The sequence below is a fragment of the Ochlerotatus camptorhynchus genome, unplaced genomic scaffold (assembly GCF_037179485.1).
Source record: "Ochlerotatus camptorhynchus isolate MF236.1 unplaced genomic scaffold, CSIRO-AGI_Acam_v1.1 ptg000242l, whole genome shotgun sequence".
NCBI classification, from domain to species: Eukaryota; Metazoa; Arthropoda; class Insecta; order Diptera; family Culicidae; genus Ochlerotatus; species Ochlerotatus camptorhynchus.
Genome location: NW_027040732.1, coordinates 760,550 through 774,284, shown reverse-complemented (window position 1 = coordinate 774,284; position 13,735 = coordinate 760,550). Strand labels below are relative to the sequence as shown.

The 13,735-nt window shown below is 39.2% G+C and overlaps 1 protein-coding gene across 5 annotated transcripts in view; it reads left to right on the top strand.

Moving 5' to 3' along the window:
- Ssdp (Sequence-specific single-stranded DNA-binding protein) overlaps window positions 1–13,735 on the top strand; it is a 226,706-nt gene that overhangs the window by 140,644 nt on the left and 72,327 nt on the right. For 4 of the 5 annotated variants that reach the window (XM_065225969.1, XM_065225967.1, XM_065225966.1 and 1 more), the window contains exons 6-7: window positions 7,712–7,843; window positions 8,879–8,977. In XM_065225969.1, coding sequence (XP_065082041.1) covers window positions 7,712–7,843; window positions 8,879–8,977 — 231 coding nt within the window. The remainder of the gene's footprint in view (window positions 1–7,711; window positions 7,844–8,878; window positions 8,978–13,735) is intronic. The other variant, XM_065225970.1, reaches the window with a different exon arrangement.

Below are 13,735 nucleotides of genomic sequence, written 5' to 3'. Positions count from 1 at the left end.
TGAAGGTTTATTTTTTTTTTAGTTTTGAAAGTTTGGAAATATTTTTCGTTTGTTAAATCGAAACAGATTTAAAAGCAGGAGAGATGAAAACAGAGCTATAATTGTGCACAGCCGTGCTTACATATGGTGATAGAAAGTAAGCCGATTTACGGTGTTTTTGTGAGCACTCGCGCGAGTTCCATGTTTATGTACTTCTCGGCAGTAAATCGGTCGGCGATGAGACCAGGAAGGAAGGAGATGAGCCAAAAAATAACCCGTTGGGGCTGGCGCTTGGTGGACGAGATCATCCACGGCGGTGTCTGTTCGCTAGGGCTAGGGTGGAACGTTGAAAAGGAAATACTTTCTCGCCTCACAACTCCACCAGCTGCATTCGATACACACTAACAGTAAGCCCCGTGTGGCTCATTTTTTGTACACCATCTGTGTTGCTTCATCCAACATGTGTACATAGCTTAACCATTGAGACCTACATAGAAGCCCAACTACGGAACGGCGGACGAAAGTTAAAGCTTGGGCTCTGTAGGTGTTCGATTTACACCTGAGAGAGTGAGCTTGTGCTCCAGATAGCCTCTCATAGGCCGGGGTGATTGATTGTACGGTATCTTCCGAATTCCACCACAAGTTGCCGATCAGCGGATGGACGGATGGATAGGTGTTACAGTTGATGAGCGAGTTTCCCACAGTTTCGCATTTATGTACCTATGCTTGTACGCACATACGGCCGAGCGGGAAATGGGGCCGAATATAGAGAGTGCAGAAGTAGATACTGCACACCACGTTTTTGTTTCGCACTTGCCGGAATGTGATGTGCGGAATTGCGGTTGGTTTGTGTGTACTCTGGGACAATGAGCGACGTATGTTTGGTAAATATTTTGACACGGTTTATCGTTCGGGCTGGACATGACAAGGTATGACTATATTTTAATAAAACTTGCTTGCCAGGGTGTGGTGGGATATGAGAATGCTTATTTGGGTCTTTTTTTTAACTAGTTCGTTTACTTACTAGGCTCAGTCGTGTGTGACATTTAGTGGAGCCAAAAATCCGTAATTTTTTAATTAACATTTTAAACAGCAGTAAATTTAGGTTAGTATTACCAATTACTCGTGGCATGTAGGTAGGACACAGGTTTCTTAAGCCTCCTTCAGAAACTATTCTCGAACGGTTGACCAAATCCTGGCTGGGCAGGGGCAAGTAGCACAGAAACAAGTGAATTATAAGACTGGGACACAATGGCTCGAAAATGTGTGGAAAGGAGGGGATGATCACATCAAATTCTAACATCAGACAAACAATAGAATTCGTAGATTCATTCCCAATACATCTCTTACTTCACTGAAAGGTTGTCTACCTCGGGCCACTAGGGTCTCCAATAGTCGTGCTCTGGAGGCGTCATTACCCGGGCAATGCCAAACTGTGTGATCGACGTCATCATAACCGGTTCTGCACCTACATATATTGCTGTCAACGAGTTTTATTCTATAGATATGTGCGTCTAGCGAGTAGTGGTTGGACATAAGTCTTGACATCACGCGAATGAATCCCCGACTTACATCCAGACCTTCGAACCACGCTTTCGAAGAAACATTTGGAGTAATGGAATGTAACCACCGCCCAAAAGAATTACTTGTCCAATCGTTTTGCCAACATAGAAGAGAACTCTGACGTACTTATGGGAAAAATTCATCATGTGAAATTATTCTATCATAAATCTCGCCTTGTTGTGCGCCCACCTTTGCGAGAGAGTCTGCATTCTCATTGCCTGGGATTGAGCAATGTGAGGGGACCCATACAAAGGTAATCATATATGATCTTTCGACCAGCACACTCATCTGCTCCCTTACCTTTGAAAGGAAATAAGATGAGTGCCTACATTGTTTCAACGACCGAATAGCCTCAATCGAACTAAGACTATCCGAGAAGATGAAGTAATGGTCTGTGGGCATGTCGGAAATCATCCCCAACGGGAAGTTGATTGCTGCTAGCTCAGCAACATAAACGGAGCAAGATTCCTGAAGTTTCCGAAAGGCGGTTGCGTATTAATTGAAGACACTGAAGCCAGTGGATCCATCAATGCGCGATCCATCAGTGAAATATCTTGTATTGCTATTGACTTGTTGGTACTTTTCAGCAAAAAGACGGGGATACTTTTTTCGGGCTTGATAATCCTTGTCGGCAGACACTGGTATTCTGACAAAAATATAGATCTCAATCATAGACAGCTACTGAATATCATCGATTCAGGAGATTTAAACCATGAATGTATCCTATTTTGTCAATTTACACACCACTGGATTTGTATAGTTTAGTGGCGTCCCGTAACCTCCTTTTTTACCTGTGCACCAACTTCCAAAACCGGATTTAATGCCATATTCATACTGAAGAAACTCGATCAAATCTGTCGTTCTTACTTTAAAAAGTCTCAGAAATCGAATGGAATTGGTTTCACTTCGTGCAGAATTGCTAAGGTAACTTTTGCACCAAAATTTCTTATTTTGTAAAAATAACCCTCAGAACTTTCAATCGTGATGATGAAACTTCCTTCCTTCCCGTTGCTTGGGCAACGTTTTTTTAAACACTTTCAAATGTTTTGGAAAGTGTTTCTATTCGCCCCATTTTACGGTATGCTCTATGGAGTGGAGTAGTGCCATAACTAGTACCATTGCTTGTATGGTATAGTGCAATAACTAGTGCATTTTCCATAACTGGCTTGCCTATTTTAATTAAATGGCGTCCCAAATGTTATTTTCAAACTGGATTGAGCATTACGGTGGTATCACTTTTGCTCCACCAAGCCCAATCGATTTCAAGCCATGGATCATGGAATCATGGAAGAAAGCTGATTGCTCAGTAAGCAAAATTGGTCGCCACAAGGCCATCGAATTCATTATTTCAGAAAACAATTAGGACTAAGTTCCTGCTCAACTTGTTCTTATTACGATAACAACTACTCTTTAGGAAGATTTGTTGTAGATTTCCGATCAACACGTCTTTTCAAAAACTCTAATAGGGGAAATGTATGTAATGTCGGCCAGAGTATCCCTAATTTGGGCCCATACATAAATTCAGCAATCGACTAAATTTTCAATAGCAACCAAAAATATCCATTAGTGCCGTCCCAATGACGCGTTCATCTAGATCAAATTGATCAATATCAGATTTTTAGTGATGGGCCCAATGTTAGATCCATAGCCCAACATTAGAGCCATTTCCCCTATTATTTCTTTTACGGACTCGTTCCTCCAACCAAATTTCGTTACGCTTCATCTCATATTAAGAATAAATCAGATTTACACTAAAACTCTATAATGTGGAGCTTGAGATTGAGCCCAAAATTTTATGCTGAATTTCAATAAGCAAAATCGGTCACCACTAGGACAACGAGCTCCTTATATCACAAAACAATAACGATCAAGTTCCCGTTCAACTTGCTGTTACTAGATTTTGGTCCCAGTGGTGAACTCACAGACGACTACAACAACTGCTATTGAGAAGGATTTGTTATAGATTTCCGATTAAAACGTCTTAAACAGTCGATCTTCTATTCAGTAAGCAAAAGTGGCAAACATCAAGCTAGCCGAGCTCCGTATTATAATTTTTGGAGCGTAAAGATTGAATTAAATTTAAACAACTATCCAGAAAGGATCTCATCCGACTGATCTCCTACATGGCCTACTAATGTTTCATAATGCTTAAATATATATATATATATACAGCCATTTCATAGCAAAACGATATAGTAGTTATCAGAATTTCGTAAAAAATTGAAGTTTTGTTCCTTATCACAAATTATTAAATAGACCCGTATATTTTTTTTATGTTGGCATTAAAGCCATTAAACTGACCATTTCCATGTTAGGATTTTCAAAAATCGATTTTTTTTAAATGATGTTTTTTAAAAATTCATACCTTATGAACCACTGGGTCGATTTCAAAGATCAACATTTAAAATGGAAGGTACTTAGAAATATTTTTTTACGAAAAATATAATGATATCCAAAAGTTGGGATTTTGTGGGCGTGTGTGTCATCCTCTATCCCTCACCCAGGCGGGGGCATTGGACAAGTAGAACTGCGAATAATTTGATCAAATCTCATGCCCTTTATGTTATGAAGACTTTTGAAGTACTAGTCTAGTAGGTAGCTTTTGAAACAAGACAGGGTGTCTTCAACAAGTCATGGGAACAGACATCACATAGACTCCGTTATTAACACTTACTACTCAGGGGGTAGAAGGTCAAGAAGAGCCACCGCCGCCAACTAAAGCTTAAACCAGGTACCTGTGGGCCTCAAACACCCCTCAAATCGCGAATTAGGCCCCAATTAGGGAGATAAACGTGATTAAAGATTTCAAAACCCCCAAACGCCCCGCGTGATTTAGGCGTTAACTAAAGAGGTAAACGTGATTTAAGATTTCGAGTCCCTCAAATCGCGATTTAGGCTTTAATTATGGGCATGAAAGTTGGAAGCATAAGCTTAAGATCCGATCAATTCAAACCAGTTCCATGAACTTCAAGAAAGCTCCGAGAACTCTAAAAATTGAAATTCGGGAACTTTAAAGAAGCCCAGGAAAATTGAAAGGATTTTTAGGACAGGTCCATTTACTTCAGGAGAATTGAGAGAACTTTACGGACACATCAAAGAACCTGTATCGACCTATAATAGAGTTCAAGGATATTGCAACAGAATTAAACAACAACAGAGAAACTCTGGGAATGAATTCCGTAATGTCCATGGTAGTTTCAGGAACTTACAAAACCTAAGGAAGACACCTTAGCGTAGATCAGTGACATTTTGAAAAATTTGAAGATTTTCAGGAAGTAGTCCCAATATCATAATGAAAGTACTTAAACATAAGGGAAGTCACTATTGTGATCAGTGTTGGCAAAATCAGAAATCCATTGATTTTTTTTCCGCTCTCATGCACTCGCAATATCATGCGTGATATTGGAACAAACTATCATGCTTGATATTGATTTTACAAGCTCGTTTGATATTGCAAGACTATTCACAACGTGCAAAAATCAAGCTGAGAGTTGACTCGACACAAAAATGATTACGTTGCACATCGATTTCTTAGAAAGAGAGAGTATAGTTTGCTATCTCTTTTTACTCTTCACCGATGACAGACACGAAGTGACTGCTGCTAGCCGTTATGGAAGTTTCGGTTGCATTCGGGTGTAAAGCAAACATCATTAAACTCAATCTCACCACAGTTTGGTGAGATTTGCAGTTGGTGAGTTTTGTTAGCTTGATATTCCGCAGTTGTTTGCTTGTTGATTTTTGTCTACGAAAATCAAGCGTGTCTTGGGCGTTGGTGAGATTTGATTTTTTGATATTTTTCCAACACTGATTGTGATAATTTTAAAATGATGATGAATTTGTTTCCTTAATTTTAGAGTGTTTTCATGAGCTTCTGGTAAATTTTCAGAACTTAAGTGAATGACATGTATTATCTCGTTTTAATTGCAGGTAAATTGCCGGACTTTAAATAGTTATCACCATTTCTGGAAATTTCAAAGAACTCAATGGGTGTTATGAAATTGCGGGAGCTTCATAGAATTCCAGAAAACGTCAAAAAAGATCATAAAACATCAGATAAAAGGGGCGACCCCGGCGTAGTGGTTAACATCCATACCTCTCACGCCAAAGTCACGAGTTCAAATCTCACCCCCGGAAAAGTCACGAATGACCCAAGAGTGTTAAAGTGACTATAACAATAAAAAAAAATAAATAAAAACATCAGATAAATTCTGAGAACATCAGGAAATTGCGAAACATTTTTAAATAAGTTCCGTAAGCTTCAGGGTTGTTTCTAGAATTGAGGAAACGTCACGGAATATCATTGCAAATCTATTAATCTCTGAAAAATGACGGGAAATTTTAAGAAGTTCCCAGATTTTCAAGAAGTTCAGGGAACATCAGATTTTTTTCGAGAACTTCATAGAAGTTCAGAGAACTCAGATGAACGAAAATTTCAAGAACTTTGGAGAAGATCAAACAATCTTAGGACTGTCCCATTAATTTCATGGAAATTATAAAAAAAAATTAAAGAAGTTTCGAGAACTTAATTGTTAGGACTTCAGGGCGTTCCTAGAATTCCTGAAAAAAATGGGAAAACTTTAAGCAGTTCCATTAACTTCCGAACAATTGTTTTGCTTTTAAGAAGTTCTAAGGACTTCCAGTGGGGCTTCCCTTAGCTCCGTCGGTAAAGGCGCAGCTACAAGACCATACTGGAGGTTTCTGGGTTCGATTGCCGGAATTTTCCGGATTGTACTTGCCACACAATTATATTAAAGGGCGAACACAAAATTATTGCAACACTTACAACTGTCTGTACCTTTATTCCTACTAGGCGAAAATTAACCAAACTTTGCATAGTTTCTCTTTGAAGTGTATTGTTTACATCCTATAAATTGCGTGATTGTCTGTTTCAATGCGGCATATCAATAATTCAACCGTATCAAGAGTTATAAACAGGTTCAAGGACCGTTTGACATTGGATCACAGGTACGGCGCAGGAAGGAAACCGGGAGCAGCATGTAGGAAGACGGAGGGAAAAGTGAAGGGTAATTTCACCCGATGTGAGGTTGCCAAAAAGGTCGGTGTTTCGCAAAGTTACGTGCTGAAGGTCAAGGCATGCATTCAAGGTTCAACACTTCCCAAACCGCGATGAACGCCAGCAAAATATTGCCAAAACCCGCGCAAGGAGCTCTATACGGAAATGTTGACCAGATACAGTTTCTGTGTGATGGTTGATGACATATTCGTAAAAGCTGACTTTCAACAAATACTAGGACAGGAATTTTACACCGGAAAAGATAAGCTCCAAGTGGATGATCGTTTCAAGAAAAAGAAAATGTTGAAATTTGCATCAAAATACCTTATTTGCACCTGTGGTAAAATAAGTCAAATATTCGTCACAAACGGCACCAAAATTTACAAAAATGAATGCCTCCAAAAACGTTTGCTGTCATTTGTGAGGCAGCACAGTAAAAAAAAAACCATTGTTTTGGTCCGACTTAGCTTCATGTCACTATTCTAAAAGCGTGCTGGAATGGTATGAGGCTAATTCGGTGCATTTTGTCCCCAAGGCCATGAATCCACCGAACTGTCCAGAACTACGGCCAATCAAAACCTATTGGGCCATGATGAAGCGGGAACTCAGAAAGAACCAAGGAGAAAGTAAAGGATGCAAATGACATGACAAAATTTGAGAAAAAGTAACCGGATACGACTGTACAAGCTCTTATGTATGGCGTGAAACAAAAGTGTCGGGCATTTTACATCTAACAACCTCCAAAAATTGATCCGCTATATGTATGCTAAGTATATGTATAGAACCACCCTACAAATTTGGTTTTTATCTGATAAATACGTGAAATTTAAGAGCAAATTCAATGTGTTGCAATAATTTCGTGTTCGCCCTTTAATGCAAAAATGGTACAGGCATAGAGGTAACTCTAAGACTAGAAGGTCCCGAAGAAACGTGCTCAACTTACTATGGTAAACAAGTGAAAAAGAGTTGCTAGTTATTGGGTTCTTCTGCCAGTCTTCGGATGGCATCCATGTTGTAATCAATCTACGTGAAGGTTAAAATACACAAAAAATAAATTTAGCTAAGAGCGTTAAACCGATTCCGATTAAACATCGATCAGAGTGGACTCTCAAGTAGAACACATAAATGAACCAACATCATTTCTTCCCATTACAGGGTTTCGTGAGTTCAGGCTACGGAGTGAACGGAATAGCACACAATGCCGGTCCAGCGCCGAGTCCGCTGGGACAGTTACCACCAAACGAGGGCATGCCAGGCGGCCCGATGGCACCAGCCGGCTTCTTCCCGGTAAGTTATGGCCAGCAATCCATTGCTCCTCACAATTTTCAATGTTCTTTCTCTGTGGTCATATATTCGTTCTCGTGTTTTCTTTCATGTTCATTTTTTTTTTTGGTGTACAAAAATCAAAACAAACTCACTTTATTTGTTTCCCCCCTCCATCATTTTTGCGCTCCATTTTTCCTCAACTCCCACAACATTTTCGGTTCAATTTATTTGTGTGTATATCCCGTTTCGTTTTGGTAGCAGTACTCGGTAATGTAAGAAAATACTCATTTAGGTTTTGTCTCTGTTTCTGTTTTAACTAATTTCTGTAATCTAAAAAATCAAACGAAAACTCTCACCCATCTCATATCATATACACCATACAGCCTGTGAAATGAAAAAAAAAAAATACAAACAAATTTGAACTAGTTCATCATTCTCGTGAGAACGCCAAACTCATTTAGTTGTACGAATTCATTCATTTCCTCGTGTCTTGCTCTTGTCTTGTTTCTGTGTCTTTCCTACATGTCAGCAAAAACCAAATCACAGTATAGTTGATGTTTTAGTGTTTGAATGTTTTCTTTAAATGTGATCTTTTTTCCATTACTGTTTAAATGTTTACCCGTTTCCAGTTTCTAATTTTACCATACATCATAGATTGTGTCAGACAGGAAACCGACTTTTCCATTTTATTGTTTGTGTTGTTTTTCGATTTGTATCACATCCTACCAAAGAAAGCGCTGAAATCAAGCAAAAAACACGCGTGATAGAAGATGATTGTTTATCGGGAGCAAATCCTAGAATACGGAAATCGTAAAATCTGTTGACGGCTGTCTGAGAAAAATACCGAATCCAAGCAACCTGAACGAAGATGGGTGGGTCCTCCTACACTGAAAAAGTATTGGCTGACCCAGTTCCTTAGATTTGTTTTAAGTTTACCAACGTTTTTTTTTTTTCTTTTTCTAACTTTCCGTTTGTTTTTGTTTATGATTTTTGTTCGGAAACCACACCACCGCCACCCGTTTTCTGTTTTTTTTCATACCTGGATTATTTTTGCAGAACTCCTCAATTAGGCCATCACAACCTTCACATCCTAGTAGTGGGCAGTCCCCACACCCACAACCACCAAACTCGCATGGACAGATGATGAGCGGCCAGGTTAGTATTGCGTTCTGTCAATCCTCTTCTCTTACTCTTTCTGTCTTTTATTATCGAGATTTGTTTTTAAGCCTTGGGTTTTGCTCCTAACGTCGTGTCTCTTTAGTTTAACCCAAAAGTTTAGGACCCTTTATTATGCTTTGATTGGAAAATTGGTTAAACTCAACGAAGGCACAGCAGCAACAGATTTATCTGAACCAAAATCGTTGTTCATAGTGGAATACAATCGATGATAACTCTTTTTAAAAAAAATGCCATCATTTTCTATCCTGATCATTCTCACGCCACTAACCATGTATGCTAACACTTGTTTTAAAAACCTAGTTGTATCAATGTTGTTCTATCTGCCATGAATGTTGTTCTGTGTCCTACCTATGTACAAACCAAACATAGTTCATCCCTATTCACCATTGAAGCCAACTGCGTAATTTATTGCTTAATATGTCTAGTTTTAGTATTTTGTAATACGTTTATTGACTTGCCTCTAGCCACTGCTGTGTTCATTATTAGTCACCGTAAACCGTACATTGCAAATAGTGCGTAAATATTTAACCAGCTCCCCCGGCGTCAATTGTGGAATGAATAGCTCCACAGCACAAAATAGGACCACAAGAATATTTAATCATACGAACAACCGAGCGGCAGCCAGCCAGCAGCAAAGAAGCGATTGATTCGATGATGATTGGATTGCTAGTTGGCAGCTGACTGACTGGTTATATTTATGTACAAAACGGGTTCATTTGAGTTTGGAGATAGAAACTATATGTCTACATTGCTGCACAGGGACTCCCACCCACACGCACCCATATGGGGTTATATCACTTAATATCGATCGCGTTAACGAACAACGATGAACGATGATTAGTTGTATACGAGGTCTATTTGTGGTGGATTAATTCGGGTGTTCTCGCGATTGAAGGGTTCAAGCCATAAATAAGTCAAGATTCATGTGGTTCGTTATGGGAAGGTTAACAATTTGAAGGCCCAGTTTTCCACTACAGGAATGGATGAACTAATCAGACAAATTGGAAGACAAAATTTGATTAATTCTTAGTAGATTTAAGGATGATTAATTGATTTTTTTTTTATTATAGAGACGTAGATTTAAGGTGATTCCTTGAAAAGTCCAAAGATAGCCGTCATGATGGCTGATATGTCTTATCACTTCAAGTTTTCTAGAGCATAAATCTCGGACGCTGTTGTGACATCTTTCATGAAATTGAAACTCCCTGTTTGCTGTACAGCATCAAACGTTAGGTTGCAGTTTCCTTTTTTTAAATCTTTATTTGTTCTAAATTGAAATTGAGCATTTGTTTGAAAGAATTAAATTGGTATTTCTTAAGATGAAAGTGGATCGGTTTAGAATCGAAAAAAAAAACTCTTCCGGGCAAAATTAAAGAACTAAAATTGCTATCTCTAGCAAGTTTTACGAGATTGATTTATTGTTTTTTTTTTTCCTTTATTTAACGTCGGTCTCTGTTCCGCAATCTAGTGCCAATCACCGACGGACATCGATTGCCCTCCATTGACGGCAATCGAATGTGCAGAAAGGCAGCTTCCACACCTGCGTAGGATATCGCATTCATTCAACACACATGGGCCGGGACCAACGACTTTACTTCCCTTCCGAAGGAAGACGTCTTCTTCTTCTTCCTCGCTTTTCAAGCTTATTGCGTATGGCATATTTTACTTTTTTGCGTGCTCTCAACTTAGTGTTCTAGATGCACTTCCACAGTTATTAATTGAGAGCTTTCGATGCCTGTACCATTTTTGCATTGGTATAATTGTGTGGCAAGTCCAATCATACTTCTATGCCCAGGGAAGTCGAGAAATTTTCCAACCCGAAAAATTCCTAGACCGAACCGGGAATCGAATCCAGCAACCTCTAGCATGGTCTTGCTTTGTAGCTGTACCACCGATTGAGCTAAGGGAGGTCCCGTGACCAGAGATTTGTATGCCTCAGAAAAAACCCACCGACCTCGGGGCTGGGATTGAACCCAGACCCATTTGGGTGAGCAAGCAGTTACGCTTACGACTACACCACCGGCGCTGGCTGTTTAAATTTTCTGAAAACCATTTTCTAAGTTAATTTTTAGAACCACAATCATAGTGGTCGCTAACTTTGCTCATCAATTACACAAGTATTTCGTATGAAAGGTCATATTTCACTCCCGTAGATCGTTTCAAAATATTGTTAGTAAAATTTTCTCCGAAGACAACATACCTGTAAAATGCATTATTTCAATACGAACATTTTTTTTAACACAATTCCAATCATTAGATTTCGTTTTCCTAACCAAACATCTGGCTTTTGCATGTATCTGTGCGTAAGCATGCTCCAGGTTGAAGAACAATGTGATTTGAAACGCTCGCACAAAACGAACCAAACAGAGAAGCGAAAAAAAAGCCACACGACGCACATCGGAGTATTTGTTCTAGAAAGCTGGCCAAAAGTCCGAAAAGCGAAAAGTATGAACCAACTTTTGTTCGATGTTTTTAGTAGCAACACATCTTGCTCATGGCATAACCACTACTTTGAACCAACTTAATGAGTTTTCAAACCCTCCCACCTGTCAATATCTTAGCTTCTGGTGTAGTCAGTTGGGTGGTTTATTAAAGTGCGTTCTTTTTATCGCGCGGTGTTAAAATGCGAAAACTTGAATTTAAAAGGTGCTTAACAACATTAATAGAATTTATAACGGTAAGCAGATTGTTTTTGAACAGTTTGCATTTTTCAACACCTAATTTGAACTCATAGTTTTGTCATGGGCAGCAACAATGCAATGCATTTGAAAGAAGTTAGCAATTTAATGAAATTTAAGTAACGGTTTCTACACATTTCGGGCACTTCTGGGCAAGTTGTAATACACCATTTGAAAGCTCAGTGTTTAAGGAATACAATTACATACTAACATCATCCTCATGTTTCCTCTTTTCCGATTTATAATCCGATTTCAAAAAAAGATGGATTGCCTCCCTTTATCGCTAAAGTTTTTTCATCAGTACCAACCACGAATGGTTGAATTCTGAAATTCAATTCACTTTTTAGGTTCCTCCGGCAAGGCATGGACGTCCAACTAAGAAGTTTGAAGATTCAAGTGAACTTCAGAACTCAGAGCAACCGATTCGGTTAACGAATTGACACATGCTGTTCAAATGGATCAGCGAGCTGTTGGAAATACAGCTGCTGCAAATGTAATAAAATCAGTAGCAGCATTCCCCTCGACAGCTGCGAAACTTAATCGAGTTATCCTTAACCCCCATCCAAAATATCCTCGTCAACATAAGCCTGAAGAAGTTTTACCTTTTTTTGTTGAGGCTGACTTGACGATAAAGCAATATGAAGTTATTTACATGGCAGATAAATCGATCTACCCATGTTATTCGGTTTTGAAACAAGCAAAGAATCACTATTACCCAAAGGAAGAAGCCATTACAGTTACCGAAATACTCGCAGAAGTGCGTCTGGATCTACTGGATCACACGGCATTACGGCTTTGCAAGTATCTGGATGAAGTTTTGGAGCAGTTATCGGACGAAGAAAAATGCAGTATGCAACTGGTTTCCAAGTGGGGGTGTGACGGATCTCAACAGGCACAGTATAAGCAGAAGTTTGACGATTCGGAAGCTGATGATACAAATATTATCCAAAGTTCATTAGTACCAGTTCGACTGATTACTAGAGTTGGTATGGCAGAATCCTGTTCGGTCATCGCCAAGAAATCGCCGTCCAAAAAGGATTCGTTTTGTTAAAGAAACTAACGATATTACTGTTGAGGAAATTTCGTATAGAACCTTCAAAAAACGGAGATCAGGACAAACAACGATAAATTAGTAAAAGTTAGTCATGTCTTATTTCCAACAATGGTGGACGGCAAAGTACTTTTTTGACAATGAGATGCTACATTTGTGGAAAAACTTCTAAGACCTTCAACAGTCTTGACGAACTTCAGCCCTCTAATCCAGAATCGTTCAAATTTGGATTGTCGATTTAACATGCAAGGATTAGATTTTTTGAATCGTTGTTGCATATTTCTTACAAACTAACTATATTAGTTACATCAGGTCAGAGATCCTGAAGAGAAACAAATAGTTAAGCGCAGGATACTTGACGTTCAGAAAGCATTCAAATCTGAAATGGGGCTAATAGTTGACGTTCCCAAGGCTGGTTTTAGAAACACTAACGACGGCAATACATCACGAAGCAGCCATAACAGGACTTGACGCTGACATTCGTCTCATTCACCGGTTGAAAATTATTATTGAAACAATATCATGTGGCTACCAAGTTTACGCTGACAAGTTTGCCACATTTGCAATGGAAACCGCCAAGCCTATGACACCAACACTACATAAGATTCTTGCGCATGGAGCAGAAGTTATCCGTCATGCCTTACTACAGATCGTTCAACTTTCTGAGGAGGCTGCGGAAGCAAGAAATACACATTTTCGAAACTTCAGACTTAATTTTCTAGAATCCAGTGCAACAGGGATGTGTTGAACAAGCTTCTTCTAAGCTCAGATCCGTTCCTCAGCACCTCTAGACAAACACCAAGAAAGGAGAGCAAACCTTTTTCTACAGAAACGCTGCAGATGTTGGCAAAAATTCAACGGCAGGGGAGCGATCGTGATGGAAGCAGTGCTGTAGAATGTTCCGGAAAGGGTTTTGATTCAGATGCCAATAAAATGTGATCGAAATGTTTGTAACGATACACTCAAACACACTCACACACACGCACACAAATTGAGAAAAACAGA